Source organism: Mobula hypostoma, chromosome 25 (genome assembly GCF_963921235.1).
Source record: "Mobula hypostoma chromosome 25, sMobHyp1.1, whole genome shotgun sequence".
Classification (NCBI taxonomy): Eukaryota; Metazoa; Chordata; class Chondrichthyes; order Myliobatiformes; family Myliobatidae; genus Mobula; species Mobula hypostoma.
In genome coordinates, this window is record NC_086121.1 from 24,745,520 (window position 1) to 24,771,547 (window position 26,028).

General features: G+C 39.8%; 1 protein-coding gene across 2 annotated transcripts in view; it reads left to right on the forward strand.

The window, feature by feature from the left end:
* Positions 1–26,028, forward strand: part of plekhm2 (pleckstrin homology domain containing, family M (with RUN domain) member 2) — a 52,158-nt gene that overhangs the window by 18,198 nt on the left and 7,932 nt on the right. Inside the window, exons 7-18 of one of the 2 annotated variants that reach the window (XM_063033402.1) lie at positions 4,220–4,279; positions 7,506–7,749; positions 8,879–9,721; positions 12,026–12,095; positions 13,168–13,258; positions 14,440–14,504; positions 15,126–15,214; positions 16,491–16,623; positions 18,487–18,677; positions 21,197–21,262; positions 22,846–23,005; positions 24,955–25,134. In XM_063033402.1, the coding sequence (XP_062889472.1) occupies positions 4,220–4,279; positions 7,506–7,749; positions 8,879–9,721; positions 12,026–12,095; positions 13,168–13,258; positions 14,440–14,504; positions 15,126–15,214; positions 16,491–16,623; positions 18,487–18,677; positions 21,197–21,262; positions 22,846–23,005; positions 24,955–25,134 (2,192 nt within the window). The remainder of the gene's footprint in view (positions 1–4,219; positions 4,280–7,505; positions 7,750–8,878; positions 9,722–12,025; positions 12,096–13,167; positions 13,259–14,439; positions 14,505–15,125; positions 15,215–16,490; positions 16,624–18,486; positions 18,678–21,196; positions 21,263–22,845; positions 23,006–24,954; positions 25,135–26,028) is intronic. The other variant, XM_063033403.1, reaches the window with a different exon arrangement.

The following is a 26,028-nucleotide window of genomic DNA, read 5'->3' on the forward strand; positions in this document are numbered from 1 at the left end:
GTCATATAGGCAAGTGGAAGGAATTCACCACAGACATGGGTTATTATGTTATAGTTGCTTACAACATTAACTTGGCTCCACGTTCTGATAACATTCATGAGTTTTTCATGACGTATTCAAAACACTTGGAAAACACGGGTAGAATTATGGTTTGTTTGCTTGAAATAAAAATGATTGTTTTGCGTATGAGTTGATGGTAGATGGAGTTTTGTTACTGAGTTTTGCAAGTACGTCTTAGGAATTGTTTAATGTGATTGCTATGCGCTCTACAGAATAGTTAACTAAGCACTGGCTGTGCATGATAACCAGGCATACCATACAGGTGTCTACATGGGCTGTGTTGTCCAAGTCAATAGTGTAAAAGGTGGAGTGTCAGATTGCCCATTTGCCATTATTTGTTATTGGCAGTGATTGAATATAACTATCTGTTAAGCTGCAGCAAAGTCTTTTTCTTTTGTGGATTCTGTACAATCCAAGCCATGAAAATCACTGAAACTAGAAAACCTTTTCAAGTCAAGATTCATTCATCACATTGTGTCAAGAAATTTTCCTCTATAAAGTAAGTGCAGCACTGCCATGACAACGAAGCTTCAATCAGGTAGCTACCTCAACCCGAAACGTACATGCGTGGCATACTTTGGCACATCACTGCAACCTATAGAAATTTCATTGCATAGAACTTTAACGGGCAATGCAGAATTATAAAACCCTACCATTATTTGAGGAAGGCCAAGTGTTAGGATAGTGAAAAGTATTTTGATAGCAGATCATTCCCTTGATGTTTCTGATGCTTTCAGCAGTTAACTGTGTATGCCTTGTCTTTTGATTTGTCCTGTAATTCCACCTGAAACAAAAGTTTTCAGTGAGGAATAGGTCGTCATCTTGGCTTGGGAATTTACTGTTGCTGGTTTAAAAAATTAGTTACCACTGCAGGTGTACCTTCATAAGCACTGGTACAATTAACCAACATCTTCTCAGTAGCTTCAGAGAAAGGAATTAAATGCTGGCCTTATCTGTATGTCCATTCTACGTGTGAATATTAAGAAAGCTGTGATTGTAGTCAACTTGCAGTGAGAATAATTGTCGATCTAAGGAAGGTTAACATTAGGCACTACACACCAACAAAAGTGTGGTGTTGAGCCATCTTCTGGCTGTCTGTCTGCAATTGTTGTAACAACCTACGCAGTCTTCTGGCAGCAACAGCAACTGAAACGCTTCTGCAAAAGTGTAAAGGGAACATCGAAACCAATGCTGAATTCTGAGTAGTCACCATCTCACTTGCCAGGTGTTGCAGCTGATTTCACTGCTCTCAGATAACGCCATGTTATTAATGTTGCATTAGTTAGAAGGTGGCTTTTTTTTTGTTGTATTTGATCCCTGTTGTTTCCTATCTCGTAAAAGTGAGAGGAATGACTGTTCATAATCAATAACAGAAGTCAATATACCAAATCAATCAGTTGATGACAAATACCAGAGAACTTATTTTTTTGTTCTTTCAACAATTAAACATTCTTTAATTTGCAAATTGTCAACTCTTCAAGGAAATGAGGAAGGAGAAAGAGTGGTACAAAAGATTTGAGATGTCAGTCTATAGCTGTGTATGGTGTGTTTAAACATTGCTCTAATCTGGTTTATCATTGTCGGTACTGATGGGCTAGAAAATTGTTTGCTGTCAGTAGACAAGGATGTGATTTCAGATGAGGTTTATTATCACTGGCACGTGTCGTGAAATTTGGTAACTTAGGAGCAGTACAATGCAATACGTGATAATATAGAAAGAAAATAAATTACAGTAATTATATATATGTATATTGAATAGATTTTAAAAGTGCAAAAACAGAAATAATATATATTTTTTTAATAAGTGAGATAGTGTTCATGGGTTCAATGTCCATTTAGGAATCGGATGGCAGAGGGGAAGGAGCTGTTCCTGAATCACTGAGTGTGTGCCTTCAGGCTTCTGTACCTCCTTCCTGACAGTAACAGTGAGAAGAGGACATGCCCTGGGAGATGGGAGTCCTTAATAATGGACATCGCCTTTCTGAGTTACGGCTCTTTGAAGATGTCTTGAATACTACGGAGGCTAGTACCCAAAATGGAGCTGACTAATTTTACAACTTTCTGTAGCTTCTTTTGGTCCTGTGCAGTCGCCCCCTCCTGCATACCAGATAGTGATGCAACCTATCAGAATGCTCTCCACGGTACATCTATAGATGTTTGAGTGTTTTAGTTGATAAACCAAATCTCTCCCAACCGTAATGAAATAGAGCTGCTGTCTTCCCTTCTTTATAGCTGCATCAATTTGTTGGGACCAGGTTAGATCCTTAGAGATTTTGACACCCAGGAACTTGAAATTGCTCACTTTCTCCACTTCTAATCCCTCTGAGGATTGGTTCATGTTCCCTCATATTTCTGAAGTCCACAGTCAGCTGTTGGTCTTGCTGACATTGAGTGCAAGGTTGTTGCTGCGACTAGCTATTGTATCTCACTCCTGTGCGCCATCTTGTCTCTATCTGAGATTCTACCAACAATGGTTGTGTCATCAAATTTATAGATGGTATTTGAGCTATACCTAGCCACACGGTCATGGGTATAAAGGGAGTAGAGCAGTGGGCTAAGTACAAACCTCTGAGGTGCGCCAGTGTTGATCGTCAGTGAGGAGGAGATATTATTACCAATCTGCATAGATAGTGACCTTCCAGTTTGGAAGTCGAGGATCTAATTACAGAGAAGTACAGAGGGCATGTGTTCCATAGCTTACCGATCAGGCCTGTGGGAATGATGGTATTAAACATCCTGACGTAGGTGCTTTTATTGTCCAGCTGATCTAAGGCTTTGTGATGAGCCATTGAGATTGTGGCTGTCATGGACCTATTGTGGTGATAGGCAAATTGCAGTGGGTCCAGGTCCTTGCTGAGGCAGGAGTTGATTCTGGCCATGACCAACCACTCAAAGCATTTCATCACCATAGATGTGAGTGCTACTGGACGATGGTCATTAAGGCAGCTCACACTGCTCTTCTTGGGCACTGGTGTAATTGTTGTCTTTTTGAAATGGGTGGAAACTTCCAACTGTAGCAATGAGAGGTTGAAAATGTCCTTGAATACTCCTGCCAGCTGGTTGGCACAAGTTTTCAGAGCCTTACCAGGTAATGTATCAGAGCTGCTGCCTTGCGAGGGTTCACCCTTCTTAGAAGCAGCCTAACATCGGCCTCTGAGACAGAAGTCACAGGGTCACCTGGTGTAGTTATATTCTCCCTTTCAAAGTGGGCATGGAAGGCGTTGAGCTCATCTGGTCGTGAAGCATCACTGCCGTTTATGCTTTCAGGTTTTGCTTTGTAGGAAGTAATGTCTCACAAACTCTGTCAGAGTTGACGTGCACCTGATGTCTCCAACCTTGCTTGAAACAGATTCTCTTTGCTCTTGAAATAGATTTTTAACAGGGTAACAATCAACATTGTTATGCTGAATGGCATTTCAGCCAACTTGTCCACACCAATATGTATACAAGGAAACTCGTATTTAGCAGCATATTTTTAGACATTTAGACCTCCAAGTAAACAGCAGCATTTTACTTATTCATTTGTTTGTTTTCTTCCAAATAACACTGTTCTAATCAAGATAAGATAGTGATCAAAATTAACTCACACAAAATGTTGGAGATGCTCAGCAGGTCAGGCAACATCTTTAAACAGTCAGTGTCTTGGCCCAAAACATTGACTGTTCATTTCCCTCCATGAATGCTGCTTAGCTTGCTGAGTTCTTCCAGTATTTTGTGTGTGTTGATCAAGGGTTACAGTATCTTCTGACTCTAATGCTCCACACTGACTGAAATGGTGCTTTTGCTAATTTCAGTTCTCGATCATCAGGTTAGACACAGTGAAAAATCCTGCCATCCAAAAGAAAATAGCTTTTTTATTTTCAATTTCTGTTCTAAGTGTCATTGCCGGTTAAGAATGGCTTTATATAAGGATTGAGTTGGGATCAGCTAAGAGAATGTTCAACCAACTGGTCCGGTTTCAAACACAAAGTTCTTGGAAGCAAAAGAAACATCATTCCAGGAAGGATGTTAAGGAACGCTCTAGCACTTTATAGGTATTGTGAAATTGCCATGACTGCTTTCACTACCTATATAAACTGGGTATTTTGTGTACTATTTGACAATGATTTATACCGTTACCAATTTTTGTTTTGTTTTCTTTCTCTTCCTACAACTATAGATTATGATTTTGGAGATGTATTTTCTGCAGCACAGTCCATACCCAGCACTGACTGGGAAGGTGGGACTTTATCAGATTTGTGTTCACATTCTGCTGGCTGCTGCATGCTCTGTCCCTAACCCTGTCTGTCTGACTCGCTGCATGCCTGCCAGGGCTGCTTCCAGTGATCGTGTATGTTTGCAATTGGGAGTGTCAGACAGAGACAATCAGATTGCATTTGAATATTGTGAACTGAAAGCCATAATGTGAATGCTGCATAATATGGTGGTGGGTTTCATACAATAATCAAACTTGGTATAATTGGTTGGCTTGCAGAAATCTTCTTGCAGTTTCATTTTTTGAGGAGGCAATTAATGTAATTCTCAAGTTTTAGAATGTTTTTCTTTTAATTTTAAATTCGATGTCATAGCATAAGAGAACTGTCCGGAGTGACCAGAATCTGATTCTCATTGGGGAAAAGTTCACTTAAATAGTTTCACCACGTGCATTGGTGCAGGCTTGCTTATGAAAATGTATCACTCCTATCTGTCTCATTTGTAAATTAATGATACCCAAGAAATAAGTAACATTTGCATATTGAGAAGTGTGATTTGGTTGCCACTGATAATGACTTAGCCTTTGAATAGCTTAGGATAATGTTTAGGGATATTATTTTTAATTTAGATTGACCCAGGACTTGATTTTGTACCTGCTATAGATCTAAAACTTTAGAAATCCAACCATGCATTAGATGAACAGCAACTGTCGCAAGTAGTTCATGACAACTCAAAGCGATCTGCAAGTCAAGGTCAGAAGAATGATGGAATATTGTCTATTAAGTTTAGTACTTTTGAGCTTATCAAAGCCACTCTGAGAGGGTTGATTTGTCTAGAGTCACTTGATCCCCATCACCCGTCAGATAAAAACTGTCATAAATGGGATGAGATTTTCCTCGAGTACAATTCCAGTGACATGAGCTCAGCTCATCCAGAACAAAGCAGTCAGCTTGATTCACATCCCATCCATCACTCTAAATGTTTACTCCCCTCTGCAACGTCTGAGTTCATCAGTACACCAGTAGTAGCCTGGCTGAATTCTTTGCAGTTAATTCACTTTAGACTATTTAAACAGCACTTCTTAAACCATCAGGATGAGCAAGAGCAGCAAACACATGGGGATAACTTCCTACCCGTCTGTAGAGCCTCTTCCAGGTCTTGTATCTTCTCCCATCACCTGTGAGAGTAAGAGGATTGAAGTAGTTCTAGAAGGAAACTTGCCACCACCTCCTCTAGTTTTTAGGAATAGGCAATTAAAGGTGTCCTTGTTGAATGCCCATATCCCATAAATAATTTCATCCAGGCCAAACATTTCCCTTCCAAATGCTGGCATTACGCTTACAATCATTCAATGTTTATTTTTGCTAGGGTGGGGTTAGGTGATGGAAAGTTCACCAGTTTATCTTTCATGCTATGATGTTCAAAAACATTGAGGCTTTCCTGCATCTTCTCAATACCCTTGGTGACCACTGTCAACCCATGATTTATTGCAATACATTGGTTGATGACTCCTTCCCAGAATGAGCTACCTGGAAAAGGTGTATATAGCTATCTGCATAATCTGGGTTTCTGTCACCCCAAGCATTACTGTCCTATTGTACCATTTCTAACTGCTAAATTGCCATCATTGTTCCTTCTTGTTCTACTTCATTCATGGGACATGCGTGACCAGTTCCAGATGTGGAAAATCAATAGTTTGTCTTTGGCGCCAAGAAAGGGATGTTCCACTAAAACCTCAAAGATATTAATTGAAGCTCACACCAAGGTTATTAGAATATATTTTAGTGACCTTGTGCTTCCACCACCTGTAAACAATAAATTTACTGAGTGGAGCTCCCAACTTGAGACAATAGGTTCAAAGATTGCATCAGATTTAATTTTTAATGAGTTAGTTTCCTCGATGATGCACATTTCTGTGCTCTTCCTATCCTGTGGGTTTTGTTAGTTTTTCTTAGTATCATTATAGCTCAAGAAGGTTCAGTAGTCTTGAACTTGTTGGTTCTCCTTACTTTCAGATCATGCGGTCATAAATGGCGTGGGATTTTTTTTTTGAGTAGCTTGTTACAGCAGTGGAAACATATGGCTCTGTTTCTACTGCTGCAGCAAGCTTAAAAAAATCCCATACCATTTGGCAACCACAAAGCACCATTAGTACTATTCACTGTTTCCTCCACCCCCTGACAAAACTAGGATTACGTCACTTATTAAATACCGGAGGTAATTTACAGTGGTCAATTAGCCTTCCAGCGTACAGATCTTTGAGACGTGGGAGGAAACTGGAACACCTAGAAGAAATATATGGAATTTCAAGGACCATGTGAATATTTCACTTTCTACCCAAGCAATGCTGGTGAAGCCTAGGTCACAGGGTCTGTGAGGCATCAGCTCTGCCAACTGAATCACTAAACCACAAGAGCTTTGGGTGTAAAACTGAAAGTACTTGGTCAGGATACTCGGTAACCTTTTACTTGAAGTAAATAAGGGTTCAAACCAGACTAGTTAAAAAGATCATTTAGAGCAGATTTGCAGAGGATTTTTTTGGTGAATCAGTGGAATTAATTGACACAGATGGCTGTGGAACCCAAGTCATTGGGTATATTTAAAGCGAAGGTTGATTAGTTCTTGGTTAGTAAGGGCATCAAGGGTTACAGAGAGAAGGCAGGAGCTTGGGGTTGAGAGGGAAAATAAATCGGCCAGGATTGTATGGTGGAACATACTCAATGGGCTGAATAGCTTCTGCACCTGTGTCTTACAGTCTGAGTAGGTAAGCAGAGGCTCCTGAGCTTTAAATGGTTATGCCTTTGGTTTTTCATCCTTACCTAACTGCAAAACATTTTAATTGAGATCAAAGATAGATAATGACCTTATACACTGTTACCCATCTGCAGTGCAACTAAGCTGTCAACAAGGTATCACGTTTAAATAGAGATGTTCTTTCTCGGAACAAAATCATTAAAATAGAGTATAATGAATTTTCTACAAATGCAAGTAGCTGTTGTAATCATATGCAATAAATGCTGCTGTTAAATAAGTGTTCTGGTGATTGTTAGGTGTGGGATTAGTTCTAACCTGTGCTAGGAGGTTCCTGAATTTGAGCTTTTGATTCTGTATGCTAATTTGTCAATTTATTTTTAATCCTGCTTCAAATAACCAATTTTCAGTGCTATTAAAGAAAAAATATTTTTGTCAAGTAAAACTCATCTGAGAAACAAACGCTGACCTCTGTATTTTCATTTTTGTTTTCTCTGTAGAGGGTGAATTGACAGACACAGTCAGCAGCTGCCCTCGATCTGTAACCTCAGAGAGTTTGCCATTAAACAACAAACCGAACACAAAGAGCCCAACCCTCCGCTACAATCCTTTTAATGGTGAGAAAACAGAGTCTCCACATGCACCAGAAGGTAATGTGGTGCGAAACACTGAATCCAAGGGAGAAGAGAACACATCAGATATACAGGATGTCACCAAGAATACCACAGAACTTGAAGTAATCAGGTCAGTCATTAATGTTCAGGACCATAAAGGAGGTTACAGAGGATGGGTATTCCACAAAATACTAACTTTCAGTTTGATTCAAATTCCCAATAGAGATGGCAACTTACTTCCCCATCGCTTTGTTTAGTTTGCCTCTTTGTTATTAGTTTTTCCTCGTTTGAGTGAAAAGCTTCTGGATTTGTTTCTTGAGTTTATAATCTATGCAGACATTCCAATTCCAAATTTTAAAATAAGCCTCAGCCCTTCTCCAGTGGATGTTGTGTTCTGGGGTATCATTTCAAAATAACTAAAATTGCTTTATTAATTAATCAGTGTTACAGTTTATTTGAAAATAAACATCCAGAGAATCTCAGTGCTATTTGTGTACAACTGGGTGGCACTCTTCTCATATAACATCTACTCAAATTCTTGACACACATTATTTTGTTGATTATGAAACATCCGTGATGCTATATAATTTATTTCTATGATTCCTACACTACATCTGGAAGTGGTAACCTTATGAGTTTCTGTAGACTGCTTGGATCAGTTTGTATGGAACCGTTGCAAAATCACACAGTATAGAACTCAAAATTCAGGACATGCTAACAATCTTGATTGGGCAGTACCTTTTGTCCTATTGCTTTCTGGGGTTCCTGCAACAGTGTGTCTTCAGAATAAGATTAAATTTGGTCTTTGAGGTCTTTAGTTTCAAATTTATACTCTCAACCCCTTAAATTATGGGACTATACTTTGTAGATAGAATTCCAAATTGAGCTGTGGGAGCATATACTATATTACCATTACAGCTGTCTACCCTTGGGTATTCTTCCTATGTGGCTTTTTTTGTTCCAATTTGTGCACATAAATGGAAAGTTTTGCCAAAACATTTAACTGCACGATGTCACAATTTAGTGTGATCATTGTATCTAAGCACATATTTTCCTCTTGATAGGAATACAAAAGATGATGCTGACTGCTTCTTGTTCTTCCTTTGGGGCAAAAGCATTAACTAGTGTCCTAGTTGGTTGCAGCCAGTCTGAACTGACTAAAGGTGCAATTGGAAAGTTTCCCACGTGGGTTAGTAATTAGCACCTGCCCAAATGAGGTGAGAAACTGATACTAATTGTTTGTAATTTCAACTTCACAGATTGGCAAAGAAGAAGAGAACACCGAAAAAGAAGAGAGCGAAATCTGAGGAGCAAATGCATGAAGAAATACCGCAGTCAAAGGAAGAAGATGCCAAGACTGAGGAAGACTGTGATTTGGAAGCACAAGATGAACAAAGCACAAAATTAGAATTGCAGAAATCAACTGTAATTCCTGGAACTGAGGAGACCAACACTGAGGATATGGTGCTCCGAGTGACTCAACGGGAGTCTGATGCCGACGCTACCCAGCCAGGTTTACAGATACCGCAGATGAAGGACACGTCCATGAGCAGCGTCGGGCATCCTCTGAGCAAAGTAATGGAGCAGCTTAATGAAACAACTGGTGCCAGTGCTTGGATGCCAGATGATGGTCACCCTGAGCAGCCCTTTCGGACTTGTGCCCCGGGGAACGCCCCGGATGAGTCTCCACATAGCGAGTATAGTGAGCGGATGCCACCTGCCATGGAGTTCTACAGGTTTACCCTCGAGAGTCCAGGCGTTAGTGCAACAGGTAGCTGCAACGATGACCTTGCAGGGGATGGCCAACAAGAGAATGTTTTTAGTAGCCATGAAGCTGCTAGCACAGAAACGTGCAAAGAAGTCATCCCTGGCACAGTAGCGACACAAGGGATCACAGAGGAAGCTGATGCCCCAGTGAGTCAAGAGGCAGAAAATACTGAGACTGTTTCGGTACCCAATAACCAGTCCGATAATCTAAATGCCAAGGTGGGTGAGACTGATCTAGAACAGTTGGAAATTCAGACCTTGGCTTCTGAAGGTGAAGTGGAGAATGAGGCAGCTCAAAATAGTCCCTCAGAACTAACCCATCCAGCTGACTTCAGGTAAAGTGCAGTGGATTCTTTAAATGCTTCTGTGGTTAATTGTAAATCCAACTGCTTCATGAAAGTGTGAAAAAATATTAAATGTATTAATGGAATCAGACAGTATTAATTAACTTCTATAACTCTGGAATAGTTGCACATTCCCTGAATTTGTGCTTCAAAATTCAAACATGGAGGTTATGAGAAACTGTGTTGCCCTTGATTTTGATCTTCATCAGGATCTTGGTTTAGATTGTGAATATTAAAATAGTGAACACATTTAAAAGTCAGTGTACTGAATGTTCAGAATGTAGTCCTGATCAGTCACAAAATGTCAAAGTCCTGACATCCATTAATAATTAGTTATTGTCACCTCATGAATTGATTCCTGCCAGTCTGTCCCTTATATTAATCAGGTGTGTATATTATTTGTACTATACGTATTGTTTGCGTGTATAGAGTAACCTTTTGTTCATCTCTGGTTGAGGGAGTGAATCAAACTATCATAGAGTTGAGATGTTTAAGTAGTGTGCTGTCGTTGTACTCAAGCATGTTCCATGGGTGAATCTTGTGTCTTTTCCTATGACTGGACTCCAGCTGGTCAGAATTTCTTAACACAACTTCAATAATAAATAGACAAGCTTTTTTTGCCCCTTCCAATTGCCTTCCCATCTCACCTGAAAGCACAAACTTTCTCTTCCTCAATGGATTGCAACCATTCTCAATAGTATTTTTGCCCATTTGCTTTTTCTTCCTATCCTAACCCTTTAAATTTAAAGATTTCTAAAAATATTCTTCTGAACTACCTTTCTCTAACACAGATATCACTGTTCGGACCACTCATAGCTACATCATGCCCTTTCTTACCAGGCAACAAATGTCATCAGCCCATGATGACATCACTTTTTTTCCCCATTAAGATCAGCATATTAATTTCTATAGATGGAGAGCATTCTAACTGACTGCATCTCCTTCTGGTATGGGAGGTGGGTGGGGGACTACTGCACAGGATCGAAATAAGCTGCAGAGAGTTGTAACTGCTCTTCAGGGAGCAATGCCTCAAAAAGGTGGCATCCATCATTTAGAACCCCCAGGACATGCTCTGTTCTCATTATTACCATCAGGAAAGAGGTACAGGAGCCTGAAGGCGCACACTCAACGGTTCAGGAACAGCTGCTTCCCCTCTGCCATCGATTCCTAAATGGGCATTGAACCCATGAACACTACCTCATGACTTTTTTTACTTTGCACTACTTATTTGATAATTTTTTTTTTAGACATCCATTAGTCTTGCGAGACCATGGATCTGCGCCTGGAAAGTCTTCACTCTCCAGGGCGCAAGCCTGGGCAAGGTTGTATGGAAGACGGCAGTTGCCCTTGCTGCAAGTCTCCCCTCTCCATGACACCGATATTGTCCAAGGGAAGGGCAAGGGCCGATACAGCTTGGCACCGGTGTTGTCGTAGAGCACTGTGTGGTTAAGTGCCTTGCTCAAGGACACAACACGTGGCCTCGGCTAGGGCTCGAACTCACGACTTTCAGGTCACTAGTCGAATGCCTTAACCACTTGGCCACGTGCCCACATGTATTTTATAATACTATTTAATATATATACATAGTGTAACTCGTTCTTTTCCTCTATTATTAGTGTTGTATTGTACTGCTGTCGCAAAGACAACAAATTTCATAACATGTGCCTCTGATATTAAACCTAATTCTGATGTATAGATTTGGAATGGACCAGAACAAACATTCAAGCTTGTGTTTGTTTTTTTTTCCTGAACAAATGCATATCATATACCTCAAACAGGAGCTTCACAAGACTAATTCCTGATAATTCAGTGTTTGCCACTAGGATTGCATTTATATTTGAATTTTTATTTAAGTATTATTATCTACTCAGTATATGTGCCTTTCTTGCTTGTTTCTAGACTAGCTTGACATTAAGTTTTCCCTGAAATTCTGCAACATTCATTGACTTAGAAAGATTTTGTCTCCCAGTTTTTAATCACTCTATAAATGGATCTGAGTAGTTTTCATTTCAGTAAGTGTGAAACTGCCTGCAAAATAGCAGTCAATCCTCAGACATGCTCTACAGTTTTGTTTTAACTTTTCTATCATGTACAGTTTGTTCATTCAGCTTTTTCTGCTATTTCATTATATTCACAAGTACAAATTATTTGACTCTATATCTGTAATCCTCATAACTCTTCAGTGAAATTTTCCTGAATGTTCTTGATCAACTTGATATGACTTAAAGCTTTTGAGATTTTGTCAGAACTGGTGGCAGCGGTCAGATAATCCATGTTTTTCCCATTTTTCTTCAGGGTGGACAATAATCTGCTGCTTCTGCTGATGATTCATGTTTTCAGGGAGAATGAAGAGCAGCTCTATAAGGTAATGGGGTTGTGACTGGTCTATAAAATATATGCTTCAAGTATTTCAAAAAGATTTGGAGCACATTGCTCTGGTAAAATTTTCTGCAATAAAGATGAGGGAAGGACATTCTTCAGTACAGTTTGTGCTGCAATAACTAGAATAATTTCAATGATCTCTGCACATATACTGAGTTAGAAGGGTTACAATACCTGATAGTTTTGTTATCTCCTACGAGAAACTGGGTATATAGCAAAATGTGTATGGATGTAGGCTCTTGCTCTGTTTTGTAGGTCCTTGCCATCCACTCTTAGATAAAATAGTTTCTTATGGCAGATAGAAAAGGGAAACTGAATCATCTGGTTAGCATGTAAAAAGGCTATGCACCCACTTTTAGCATGCCTTATTTTCCTAGATTAGCCTATCACAATGTGGAAATGATTAGTCACTGGGTCATATGTGGAGAAAGCTGGGTATAACAACATGAACAACTATTAAAACTGAACCAAGAAATTGGCACCAACAAAACTTGAGAATGGGGAATGGTGAAATATGAAAGCAAATCTAAATAGCTGGAACATAACCAATTCTCCAAACTAAAGAGGGAGGTAGAAGGAAATCTTGTTCAAGACCTTATCATTGGCATAATGGGACAAGTAAATGGTCTTCTGTGAACAGAGTTCTGCAGTTTTGGAACTCCACTAATCCAGAGCTAAGGATGCAGGCAGTTAATTAAAATGTTGTTTTTATAGTACTGTTTTTTTTTTGGATGAACTATGCAATGCTACTCCCATTGCAGGTTGTTCTGGTTACAAATGACCTGACAATCTGTCTATACAAATTCTCCCATTCGTTTTTAAAGTATCTTTCACTAATAATAATAATAAAATGCTTCAAATCATTAATGAGTGGATGGATTCATTTTCCATCAGTTTAATTATGGGTAGCATTCAGGTGATTATTCAATTAAATTGACTGAATTATAGCAAGTGTACGTAGAATGATTATGATATAGCTTACAATAGAAAACATGCATTTATTAGGAACTCTTACATTCCCCTCTGTTCTTGTCTCTACCAATTTCTCCTCTTAGATGATGCAGATGTGGACAGGTCATATGGAGGGGAACCTACAGTTGCTGTATGTTCTGTTGACAGATTGTTATATCTACCTGTTGAGAAAAGGTAAATATCTAACTTGGACTGGTGCATCGAGTGAATTAATATTCTTAAAGGCCACATCACACATTTAAATTGTTGCAGGGACCAGGTTACATAGCTTGAGGAGATTTGATGTGTCACCAAATCTCTAGCAAATTTATACTGATGTACAGTAGAGCATTCTGACTGGTTGCATCACTGCCTGGTATGGACGCTCTGATGTGCAGGATTGAAAGAGGCTGCAGAGGCGGGCACAATCCTGCCCACCATTGAGAACATCTTGAAAAGGTGGTATCTCCAGTAGGTGGCATCCATCAAGATGCCCCACCACCCAGAACATGCCCTTTTCTCATTGCTATCACTAGTTAGAAGTTAAAGGAATTTGAAAATCCATACTTAACATTTTAGAAAGTTTCTTCCCCTCTGCCATCAGATTCCTGAACAGTCCATGAACACTACCGCACTATTCCTCTTGCACTATTTGTTCATTTTTACTCTAATTTATGGTCATTTTTGTCTTTTGCTGTACTGTTCACAACATGCAGTCTGTCAGTGAAAATAATTCTGATTCTGGGCTTCTGGTTTATAGTTGGTTCGTAACCAGTATTTTCCAGAGTACATTGTGTACATGTTCCATTACTTTTCCATCTTAAAGCCAAATGTTAGGGGGTTTGGTCATAATCACGTTATCTTAATTATGCAACTAATAGATTTGGTCACAGTTCCACTTCCAGTATTTTTCACAATTGCGCAACTGGAATGTACAGTTGGTTTAATTTTCTGCATAAATTGTAACTATTTTCTCAGTTCAGAATTTTAATATTTTAATAAGACCAGAAGAAGAAAAGATATGAACTGACATAAAGTTGAGAAAATGCAGCTCTGAGTACCCAACTCAAGGCTGAAGGTTCTGACGGAAGACCACTTACTAAGCAGTATGCTGATAGAAACTAATGTAATTAATATATACAAAGCAAAATTCACAGCTTTCAGTTCAGGAAAGGAGAGTGGAACAAATAAAATGAGTGTTTTCCTCAATGTCATGGAAATGGGAGCTGAATGTTCCACACTATTCAGATTCTGGTTCAGATGAAGTTTAATATTATACATACAGTAGATGTGTAATAGACAAGTTTTACAATGCAAGCCAAAGCATAGGTTGGAATGTAGTGCCAATGTCTGACTCAGTCTTTTACTTTGTGTAGGAGCTGCAGACAAGCCCTATGCAGTGGAGGAAGCAGTATCCTACAATGAACTTGACTATATTTCGGTGAGCTGTGATTTTCTTCATCTGGAACCGATAAATCTGGTTGGGCTAGCTTTTTGCTGGGATGTTGTACCATCTCTTATTAGTTCTATTTCTGTAAAATAGGATAACAAGTATTTTCACTGCCTCTCCCTTTGCAAAATAAATAAAATATTGGTAATAGCATTGCCAGTAATAGGTAATTTTAAAATGACATTGTTAGGTTTGTAACATTAAGATTCATTAGCTCTTGGGAAATGAGAGAACAGCTTTAAGCATGATATTTATTTAATGTCTGATAACCAAAAGTAAACTGAACCGATGTCATCCTGTGATTGTATACCATCCTCCTCAATCTAATTCACTCCTGTTGCCTGAGTATTGGTAATGTGCAGTATGTAGTACTGGATGGCTACTGCCACCTGTGAAATTAAACTAAATAGACTTAAGTGAAAAGGACAAACTAAGAAGTGGAGACATTGTAAAATTTTAAAACCAAAAATGCCACTTGTGGGGTGTTATAGTGTAACATAGCATCATCTTATTTGCAGTATAAAATTCTCTCACTTAGTAGGATAATTTACAATACTTGCTCTGACGTTGGTCATAATTTGCAGTCTTTCATTCATATGTTCTTTGTCAAAGGTGGGGCTTGGTCAACAGACTATTCAGCTTGTTTGCGCTAATCGACGGAGGCAGTTCCTGCTAGACACAGCAGATGAATCTCTGACTGAGTAAGTTCAGATTGCGCCGATATTGGACGAATAGTCGGTCATTGCCTGGATGTTCCTCCTTCAACCCATGCCCATCTTGGAGACCTTTTAACAGTTGTCCACATTTGCATGGAAAGTTACTCCAGATGTTGAACCTTTTGACTCCTGCACTAGCTCTCTTTTTTTGAGTTTTAATGAAATTTTGAAGGTGCAGCTGTATTCAGTCATGTTCATTGGCTTTAAGTACATTGCCCCTGAGGTCTCATTCAGATCTCAGTTCAAAGTAAAATTCATTATCAGAATACATACTTGTCACCACATACACCCAGAGCAGCTTTTTCTGCGGGCATATTTACCAAATCTATAGAACGGTAACTAAACAGGATCAATGGACAACAAACTGCAAATGCAGGTATAGATAAATAGCAATAAATTATGAGCATGAAATAACAGAGAGTCCTTTAAGTGAGACCATCGGTTGTGGGAGCACCAGATGTAGAGTGAGTGTAGTTATTCCCTTTTGTTCAAGAGCCTGATGGTTGAGGGGTAGTAACTGTTCTTGAACCTGGTGGTGCGAGTCCTGAGGCTCCTGTACCACCTTCCTGATGGCAGCAGCAAGAAAGGAGTAACAGCTAATTTCACAAGTACTCATTCTTTTTACGTTGTATGTTTCTCTCCTCTGCAGAGTCTGTTGACTTATAGGTTCAAACAAAATACTTAATGTATCTGGGTAAGGTAGTCATGTAACCAGATTTTTAAATAATGCTTAAGTTGAAATTATGTTTGTAAAAAAATAAATACTTTCTACCTACTCATTTTTCTCCACTGCAGTGTTAGTTTCTAATGTTAGCTGATCTTAACGAGAACAAATTGTGTGTTTCTGCCTCTTTAGCCAGTTCTAACACCTTACACAATCTACTGAAATCAATGCTAAACTTTTGTCTGTGTGGGTGGGGAGGGAGAAAAGGTTGGGAATCAGACTCAGTTGTGTTGTTGTCCATAACCATAAATAATTGATCTACTCAAGTCTAGGCTTGTACAGTCCACTTGATGGGAATCAGAAGGTAGTTGTACTAGTAATTAGTACAGCTGCAGTAATAATTTACATTAATAGGCCAAATCTTCAAGATGGGAGAAGGAATCTGAGGATAAAAGAATTAATTAAAGAAACATATCAGTGGAGTGACTAAAATGTACTTGTCGTATTAAAGGTACGGTATGTACCTAGAACTTGGACTTTTCAAGTCAAAAGTTTATTTTGTCACTAGTTATCCAGTAATTTGTTTCTTATCTATAGATTTTTCCTCACTGCTTTGCGATCTGCTATGATTAAAGGCTGCAGGGAGCCTCCATATCCCAGTATCCTTATGGATGCCACCATGCAGAAACTGGCACTGACCAAATTTGTGGCCCAAGAATCAAGATGTGAGGTAATATGGTGATCGTGCTAGGTTTTTCTATGTGATTGTTAAGTTGGAAATGCATGTCCTCTGTTAAACCACGTGGTACATTGATGAGCACGGCTGGGCACATGAGCTGCAGTGCGTTTCAAAGAGGTGAGGGTGGAGCAGTCCACAGGCGTCGTTCTGTTTAGTCAAGGATGAACGCTAATCATTTGACCAACAAGCAACATGAGAGGAGGCGAGGTAAGAGAAATGAGGGACACTGTTGAGGAAACGAGATAGTCAAGAAGGATGGGATGTGTCAGTAAAGTATTCGTGTGGTATTAAAACATTGTATTCAATGTCCTGCCCTTTTTTTTAAGAAGAAATGACAGCAATGTTTTAATGAAAATTTTAAGATACTGAGTCTGAAATAAAACCAGAAAATACTGATTATCTGTCATCTATGGAAAGAGAAACAGAACTGTTTCTGTTCAAAGACTCTTCAAAACAGGGAAAGAGTAAAACAGGTTAGTTTTAAATTGCTCATGGAGTGAGGAAGATACTGGGATAAGGTTAATATCTCAGATAGGGCGAAGTCGGGTTTCTGAGGGGATAAGCTATTGACGGAATAACATGGTTGAATGTGTTAATAAGGATAGTTTCAGAGAAGTATAAACAAAAGTTGTGAAATGTTAAGGCAAAATACAAAACAACACACATTCTGCAAGATGCAACTGTAGGTACTGCCTAAGCAGACCAGGTTTCGCTCATGGTTGAAGAAGAATTGAGCAGTTCTGCCATCTTCGTCAGGATTCCATCACACATTTCTTTCTCTCCACATTCCAAAAGGACATTTCAACTCCCAGTTTGGTCTTCTCTTTCCACCAAACACTTCTCGTCACATTTTCATATACAACCTCGGGCAATTCAACGCTTGCCCAGTCAGTACCTCTTCCCAGCATCTAGGGGCTCGAACCATTCTTTCAGCGGAAGCAATGGTTCAATTGCATTTCCAATCTAATGTGTTGTGTTTGGTGCTCAAAATATCTCTTCTACATTGGGGAAATCAGATGCAGATTAGTCACATAATTTGTGGAACACCTGCATTCAGTCTGCAGGGACTGCCCTGATATCCCTGGCACCTTCCATTTTAATTATCTTTTCCACTCTCACCTCTGAGAAGTCTGTTATTAGCCTCCTGTACTATTGTAACAAGGTCCAATAGAAGCTTAGTGAATAAAACTTACATCAGGATGCACTGCAGTCTTCTGGGTTCAACAGCTCTTCAGCTAATTTTGTTACCAAGAAAGAAAATAAGTTCTGCTCAGTGATCCCTACAGTTCTGCATTTCCCATCCATTACAGTTATTTAGCTGCCTTCATCTCTCTGTTTCTGTTCATGATAGTTCTCTGTAGTTTTCCTTATTAACCCATTAAGCAGATTTCTTTTATTAAATCTTATCCCTGTGCAACCCTGACCTCACCCTATCAGAGGTATTCTCTTCATCCTATCCATCTCTCTCTATCCTCTTTGCAAGTTATAACTTATTTATTTTCTCTCTTTCCCAGTTCTGATGCAGGCTCTTTAACCTGAAATGTTTGCTTCTTTCTCCACAGGTGCTGCCTGATCTGCAGTGTGACTATTTTCTGTACTTGATCTTGATATCTTGATTTTGACAAGTCCATGGGACAATGGAGTGGGGGTGAAGAGGACAGAGTATGTATTTACTAGTGGGGGGGGGAGAAACAGAAGATGATAGATGAAGTGGGGCAACTGGAGTTGAGGAAAAGGATTACTCAGCAGTATAATTTTCAAAAAGTTAAATGAAAATTACATTCATCATTTTAACCTGTGTTCCAACAATGTTTCAGCTGCTGCTATACCTGATTCTGGTTAATCTGTTTGCAGGTATCTGACGTCACCATCCACCTCTACAGTTTGATTCACTGGGAGGATCCCATGGATGTAACAGCAGGGCCTCAGAAAAACCTCTACATGACTGTTGCAAATGCAGTTACAAAAGAAGGAATTCTACATTACAAGGCTGGTACCAGCTACCTGGGCGCTCCTATCTGGAAGCCCTCTTATGTAGTACTCAGGTGTGGCATTGTCAATTTTTCTTATAGCTGGGGGGGGGGTGGAGGGGGTGGTGTCTGTGCACTTACATATGAAACAAGGTTTTTTTTAATGTTTTCAGTGATAAATATTTACACTGCTGTATAAAACTCAACCATTGAATTTGAATGATTCTCACTGAAACTGGTTCTCAATGAAATGTGCAAAATGCTGACAGTGGTTGATAGGCTGGCTGTAGCAAGGATGTCTTCCCCGATTGGGGGTGATTCCAGAACAGGGGTCACAGACTCTGGATAGACGGTGGGGCAAAGAAGAAAATAAATTTTCTGAGTCAGAATGGTGAACAGAAGTGGTGGAGGCCAAGCTAGCTGAATATATTTGAGGAGGAGATTGATTTCTAGTCACAAAGCATCAATTGGTGGGGGAGTCAGTAGGAATGTAGTACTAAGAATGAGGATCTGTATGATCATTCAGAAGAATGGAACAGATTTTAACTGAACTCACTGTTCCTGCTTCTATTGGCGAGTTTCTATTTAAAATATGCCCAGATTAAGAGTCTCGGCCCAAAACATCGACTGTACTCTTTTCCAGAGATGCTGCCTGGCCTGCTGAGATCCTCCAGCATTTTGTGTTTTGCTATTTTTTCTCTCCTCTATTTCTGAAAGCAGTGTTGTTAGGTGTGAATATTTGACCGATCATCGCCATCGTTATGTGTTTGGCAAGTCTTGACCACGATTGTTCTTGGTAAGTTTTTCTACAGAAGTGGTTTGCCATTGCCACCCTCTGGGCAGTGCCTTGACCAGACGGCTAAACCAGCCATTATCAATACTCTTCAAAGACTGTCTGCCTGGCGTCAGTGGTGGCATCACCAAGACTAATGTTATGCACCGGCTGCTCATACGACCATCCACCTCCTGCTCCCATGGCTTCGCATGATCAGGGGGCTAAGCAGGTGCTACACCTTGCCCAAGGGTGACCTGCAGGCTCACAGAGGGAAGGAGTACATTACACCTCTGGTAGAGACATATCTCCACCCAATTTGACATGTACCCTTCCAAATAACTGTACTTACTGCAAAAGCCAAGGCAAGCAGTGCAAATATTTAAGTGTATATTTACCATTAGCTGTGAATTATCCTCTCCACACAATGAAGCACTGAGTACTCTAAGCTAATCTAGTATAAATCAGAATTAACATTTATTTTATAATTTGTTATTGTGGCTATGGGTGATATTGGCAAGGCAGCTGAAATAGAAATTGTTGTAGACTTTGAATTCAAGGGGACATAATTTTAAGGTGATTGGAGAAAAATATTGGGGGGGGGTGTTGGCAGAGGTCATTTCTTCACACCCAGTGTGGTGGGTGCATGTAAAACTGCCAGGGGCAGTGGTAGAGGTCAACGTGTACATTAGGGATATTTAAGGAACTCTTAGAAAGGCACATGGATGATAGAAAAATGGAGGGCTATGTAAGAGGGAAGGGCTCGGTTGATCTTAGAGTGGACTGTAAGGTCAGCACGACAGTGTAGGGCCTGTAGTGTTACTATGTTCTTAATTCCTGTAGTCCTTGTAGTATAAGACAGATAAGATTATTAAGGGATTGGACACCGCTAGAGGCAGGAAACATGTTCCGGATGTTGGGGGAGTCCAGAACCAGAGGCCACAGTTTAAGAATAAGGGGTAGGCCATTTAGAACAGAGTTGAGGAAAAACTTTTTCACCCAGAGAGTTGTGGATCTGTGGAGTGCTCTGCCTTAGAGGGCAGTGGAGGCCAATTCTCTGGATGCTTTCAAGAAAGAGTTAGATAGAGCTCTTAAAGATAGCGGAGTCAAGGGCCATGGGGAGAAGGCAGGAATGGGGTACTGATTGTGGATGATCAGCCATGATCACAGTGAATGGTGGTGCTGACCCAAAGGGCCGAATGGCCTGCTCCTGCACCTATTGTCTATTGTAATGCTCCCACAATAGGGTCAAGTAGAGAATTTCAAATTTTTGACCAAATGTCTGATTTTTTTTTCTCTTCTGTCCCTTATGAAGTGTGAGTTGCTAGTCAATGGGATTCCAACATATTGTTGTTCTTATCAGTATTTTCCTCAAATGAGCCACTGAAGGTAGAGACCATTTTAAATCAATAGCCATTGTTGTTCTTGAGTCAGCGAATGTGCTGTACATTATTATTCTGTCCTGCTGTTGCTCTTTACCAAAGCTGCACCTCTGTTGATTTCATCCTCATTTTCATATTATGTTGGCAGTGTTCAGCTGAGGTAAGCTGTTCCAAACCTCCACCTAAACCATTGCTTTATGATTTCACTAACTTAATGGGGAAATTATAGATACTGTGACACAAAATGGTGTTGATACTAATTCAGATTCTTACCGTGGAAGTAAATATTTGTCTTTTAATTGGATGTCAGTTGAAATATTTTATGTAAAGAGATTGGCTTGGGAGAGATGTTATAAGTGGCCCAACCCCAGCCAGTATTTGAATGAAGTAGTTTGCAGTCTGTGCTGTTACATTTATTAAGGCTTTCTTTTTATCTGCAGCAATGGCATCCTCTATCAGTATCCAGACAAGATAGATGTAATGCCACTCTTGTCAGTAAACTTGGCGTAAGTACATCTGTGGAAACATAGTTGTTTCCATTTGCCTGCTCTTTCCTTTCTCCCTCCCTTAACTTGTCTATTAATGCATCTGAGAGACCCAGTGCCACAGGCTGCCTTTGCCCACATTTCTAATCAACACAAATGAACCTAGTCTGATTATTAACATGTTATTTCATGATGTTAACGATCAGACTGATCCTGTCCTTGCTATCCTGCATTTGTATACTTTAGCAACAACTGATTTCTCAGCTCCATAGTACCATTATTAACATTTTTGTGTATCATATTTCAAGCCTAGATTTGCAGAGTTCCACTGGGACGGTGCATTTGATGTCTGAATTACCGTGCTAATGTGTTTTTGTATATTATTGCAATATCTCTCTCAGTTGTGCTTTGCTGTTTTCACTGGTGTGGAACCCATTGGCTTCGGGTTAGAAGGTAAAGGATGAACAAGAATTTGAAACCCCGGGATTCATAAAATCTTTAAGCCCAGGAACTTTCTGTTTCATCAACAAGCCTAGTTGAAGAAAAGTTAACATTTGGTTTTGAATGCTTGATAGATGTAATTTATACAGACTTGCAGAAGAAAAGATTCCCACTCGGTTGGTTGCTAACAAAGAAAAGCATGAAATTAAATAAAATCAGTGAATAATGAATTGAGTGTGAGGTAGGCGGTAGAGTAGGAATGTAAATTCCTTCAGCGGTTGACTGCCCTAGTGGTGATCCTTAGGTTATCCATATTGTGGTTACAATATTTCTACTATCTTTATGTTAACTTGATTGAAAGCGTGGGTATATCCAAATTTGTTAATAACACAGTAGTACCACAAGTGATGTAGCTGGGAGCAAAAAGTTACATATGTGTTATGTATCATATGAAGAACTAGCTGATGGACTGCAGTGTAGAAAGATATAAAGTCACCAATTTAGAGGCTGAAAATAGAATAATATTTTCTGGCTAGCAGTAAATTAGATCTTATGGCAGGAGATGATGAAATAGAAAAAGATGACTGTAAATAAAACTAGCAAAGTATATTTAACAAGTAGAAAAATATGAAGAAGATTTTTATTTTGAAATGGGATCAAAGAAACAATGGGACAGTATCAACCAGCTGGCGAGCTGTGTTCGTTTTGAGTAGTGCGTTTCAAATAGATGCACACTTGGCAATGTAGTCCAAATTCCCTGAACTTAAAGCAATTTCTTGTTAGAACTAAACTTGCTTACCTTTGAATACAGAAGAGTTCATTAATGTGTTTAAAATCATTATAGAGTATGTTAGAGTAGATAGGGAGAAATGATCACCTCCAGTTAGAATCCAGAACAAGAATGTATAATTTGTAATTAAAGCTGAGCTAATTTGAGATTCAGAAAGCACTTGATCACCCTAAGGACAGTGGAAGATTCTACACACAAACAAAAACGTGAAGAGCTGAGGCTTGATCAATTTGAATACTTCAGTACTGAAATTGCTGGATTTTATTGAGGTTGTGGAGCCAAGGTGCACACGAACATGGTCAAGTGGAATGCTGAAGCTGATTGTACAACGTCAAAAGGCTTATGTGCACCTGTTTCATTGTTTATGCTGTAGTGGAGAGCAGTGCGGAGGGTGCCGAAGGTCGAGCACTACAGAACGCCCCCACACATTCCAAGTGATTCTGACAGAACGGCTTGCTTTGGAACTCAGTGCTGAGAACGAGGAGGACATGGCCGACTGGATGCAGCACCTTTGCCAGGCAGTGTCCAAAGGGGTATGTGAACATGGAGCTGCAGTGCAATTACAGCTACAAGATGCATGTGTGCTTACAATTGAGTTGAATAAGAAGTTCCATTCTTCACTTTTCGTATTGCTTAGCTTAATCTTGTAGCAGTTTGATGCCTTTCTATGTGATAGGGTTACATATTTTACCTGCAAATGGCCATGCCCCCTACTAACTAGATTCACTGTATATTTCTCCCTGATTTTATACTGAAGGCTGGGGTACATTCCATTGTAACTAGGCATTCTCCTATTTCTTACCCATATTCCTATTTATTTTTGATCCCTGATGATGATTGTTGGTATTTAGATACTGGGTCATCATTCCACAATGTTCATGCTCCTATCGCGGTGGAATTGCTGGATAATAATTCGGGACAGAACCTTAAACCTTGGCATTTGTGTTGGCTGAGATAGTGTTAATAAACACTGAGGTTGGTGTGGTGGGGTGAAGTCTGCAGATAATTTGTCCAGTTACCTTGGGACTTATGCAGGTAAGTTTCAGATATTTTGTTGTGACTTTCTTATATTGGTTAGCATCAAGAATTGCAGATGTGGCTCAATGCAAATAAAGCCTGTAGCAAGGTAGGTTATAATTAATATCAAAAATTAGCTTGATCCCTAGTCAGGAGTTGCAAGCAAATAATTAGAATAAAATCCCTCAGCAGCCCATGTTCTCCATGTTTGAATTGCTACTAGGACTACTCAAAGACTAGTCATGTAACAACCATAAAATTGTCTCTTCAACCTATGTCCCCGATTGATTATAGACCAAACTAAGTATATTAGATGAAAACAACAGGAATTGTGCAGATGCTGGAAATTCAAGCAACACACATCAAAGTTGCTGGTGAACGCAGCAGGCCAGGCAGCATCTCTAGGAAGAGGTACAGTCGATGTTTCAGGCCGAGACCCTTCGTCAGGACTAACTGAAGGAAGAGTTAGTAAGAGATTTGAAAGTGGGAGGGGGAGGGGGAGATTCAAATCTCTTACTAACTCTTCCTTCAGTTAGTCCTGATGAAGGGTCTCGGCCTGAAACGTCGACTGCACCTCTTCCTACAGATGCTGCCTGGCCTGCTGCGTTCACCAGCAACTTTGATGTATATATTAGACGAAAACTGTTTAGCTCTTCACGTGAACGGTTTGGACAGTTGATCAGCTAACAGAAGCAAGTGTTGAATGCTCCCATCTCAAAAATGACGGAGCCCAGCTGAAGAATGTAATGGGTACGCAGCTGGTAGAGGTGCCAAATGAATGATGCACCTTGAGCTCTGTTTAGAGACCGCCCTTTCATTATGCAGTATGATGTTACAGAATGGCTTGTTGCTCTATGCCACTCAGCTTAGCCAACATTTCTTGGAGCACTGTTTAAGCTCTTTCCATCTTCCAGAAGCATCTCCAGCTGTATTTATTTTGTTCATTCCATTGTAAAGGTGGTGAGGGATAGGCATTAAAGCCTGTTTCTGGTCAGCCACAGTCATATCGAATAACTTTTAAAATATCACTTCCACACTATTGATATTGAGTTCTTAAAGCATTCACCACCTGTGAAATTGTAGACATAATCTTGACTCTTAATTTGAGATTGTCTTATATGCACAGCAGAATTAATTAGTCTTTTACTGTTTTAAGTATCTGCAACCCCAGCAGTGTATAGGAAGCTGACTGCACATGCTGTAGTGAGAATGGGTCTGTGTGCCCAACGAGCAATTGTGGTGTCACCAACTCCATAATATGTTGAAGCACAGAATTCATGACAAACTTCATCCTCGTGTACCAGAGAGGACTGAGTAATCAATCCTCTGCCATACAGGGATCAACCATTGTATCCTACATTGATGATTGTTTGTTTGCTGTTGGGCTAAAAATAGAAACATAAGTCTTTAGAATTTTCCTGTTGGTATTCTGTCTGTTCTAACGCATTAATTGTTTTGTTGTCAGATTGTACCCCAGGGTGTTGTACCCTCTCCATGCATCCCATGCTGCCTTGTTGTGACAGATAGAATGGTCCTTACATGTCATGAAGATGCTCAGACCAACTTCTTCCGGTTGTTGGGCAGCGCTGAGCTAATGAGTGTCAGTAGTGTATCCACTGCCCCGAGCAGGGAGTATTGTCTGATGGTAAGTAAGGCTCTACTGCTCTTTGGCTAATCTTTTTTGAACATTTCCCTTGGCAGATTATTTTTCAGGGTTGCTGAAATTGGTAAATGTTTTTGGTACCGTTTAGGAAGTTAGCAGCTGGAACTGTTTGTGGCTGGGGTGATGGGTTTCCAATGATCCTTGGGGCCTTTTTTACACCTGTGGGGGTGGGGGGGGAACGTTGTTTCAAAATTCCAGAGGTTTTCAGGTTGTCACCCTCTCTGATTTCAACCTCTTTTATGGTCTGCATCAGCTATGGAGGCTAACATGAATTTGCTCTGTGAACTGTGTTTGGCTCTTGGTGGCAACTGGAGGGCAGTCCAGAATTCCAGGCCCATTCTCAAATATCAATCCTTTGTTTCAAATGAGTTTTTATCGCAGCTTGCTGTAAAAGAAATTGCAGGTAGACATGTATTGAGGCTTGAAGGCATTATGTCACTATGGTATCAGTATTTATTAATATATAGTAACTCCTTGATTTGATGAATGCCAGCTATAGCAATTCAGTCAGCTGAGAGACTCAGATCTGAATATGCTGCCTTACTAGTAATGGCACTAAAAAAAATAACGGCCAAGAATGTTTTAGTTTTTTGCCTGTAGAAATGAGAAATGGGCTAATTGCTAATATAGATGTGATGAAGTAGACTAGATGGGCAATCGCACCAACAAAGATAGTACTTCTTTGTTGTGGAATGTCGGGAATGGTGTAGAGAAATCAGCTGCTTGATATGGCCCTTCCAGATCTGTATTCTAACTTCCATTAACTGATTAATAGGAATGTATGTTAAAAGATTTAAAATATACCAGGTATAAAATTTTGTTTCCTGCATTTGTTCTGTTACCAGTCCAATATCACTTGCATTTGAAGAGGTAATT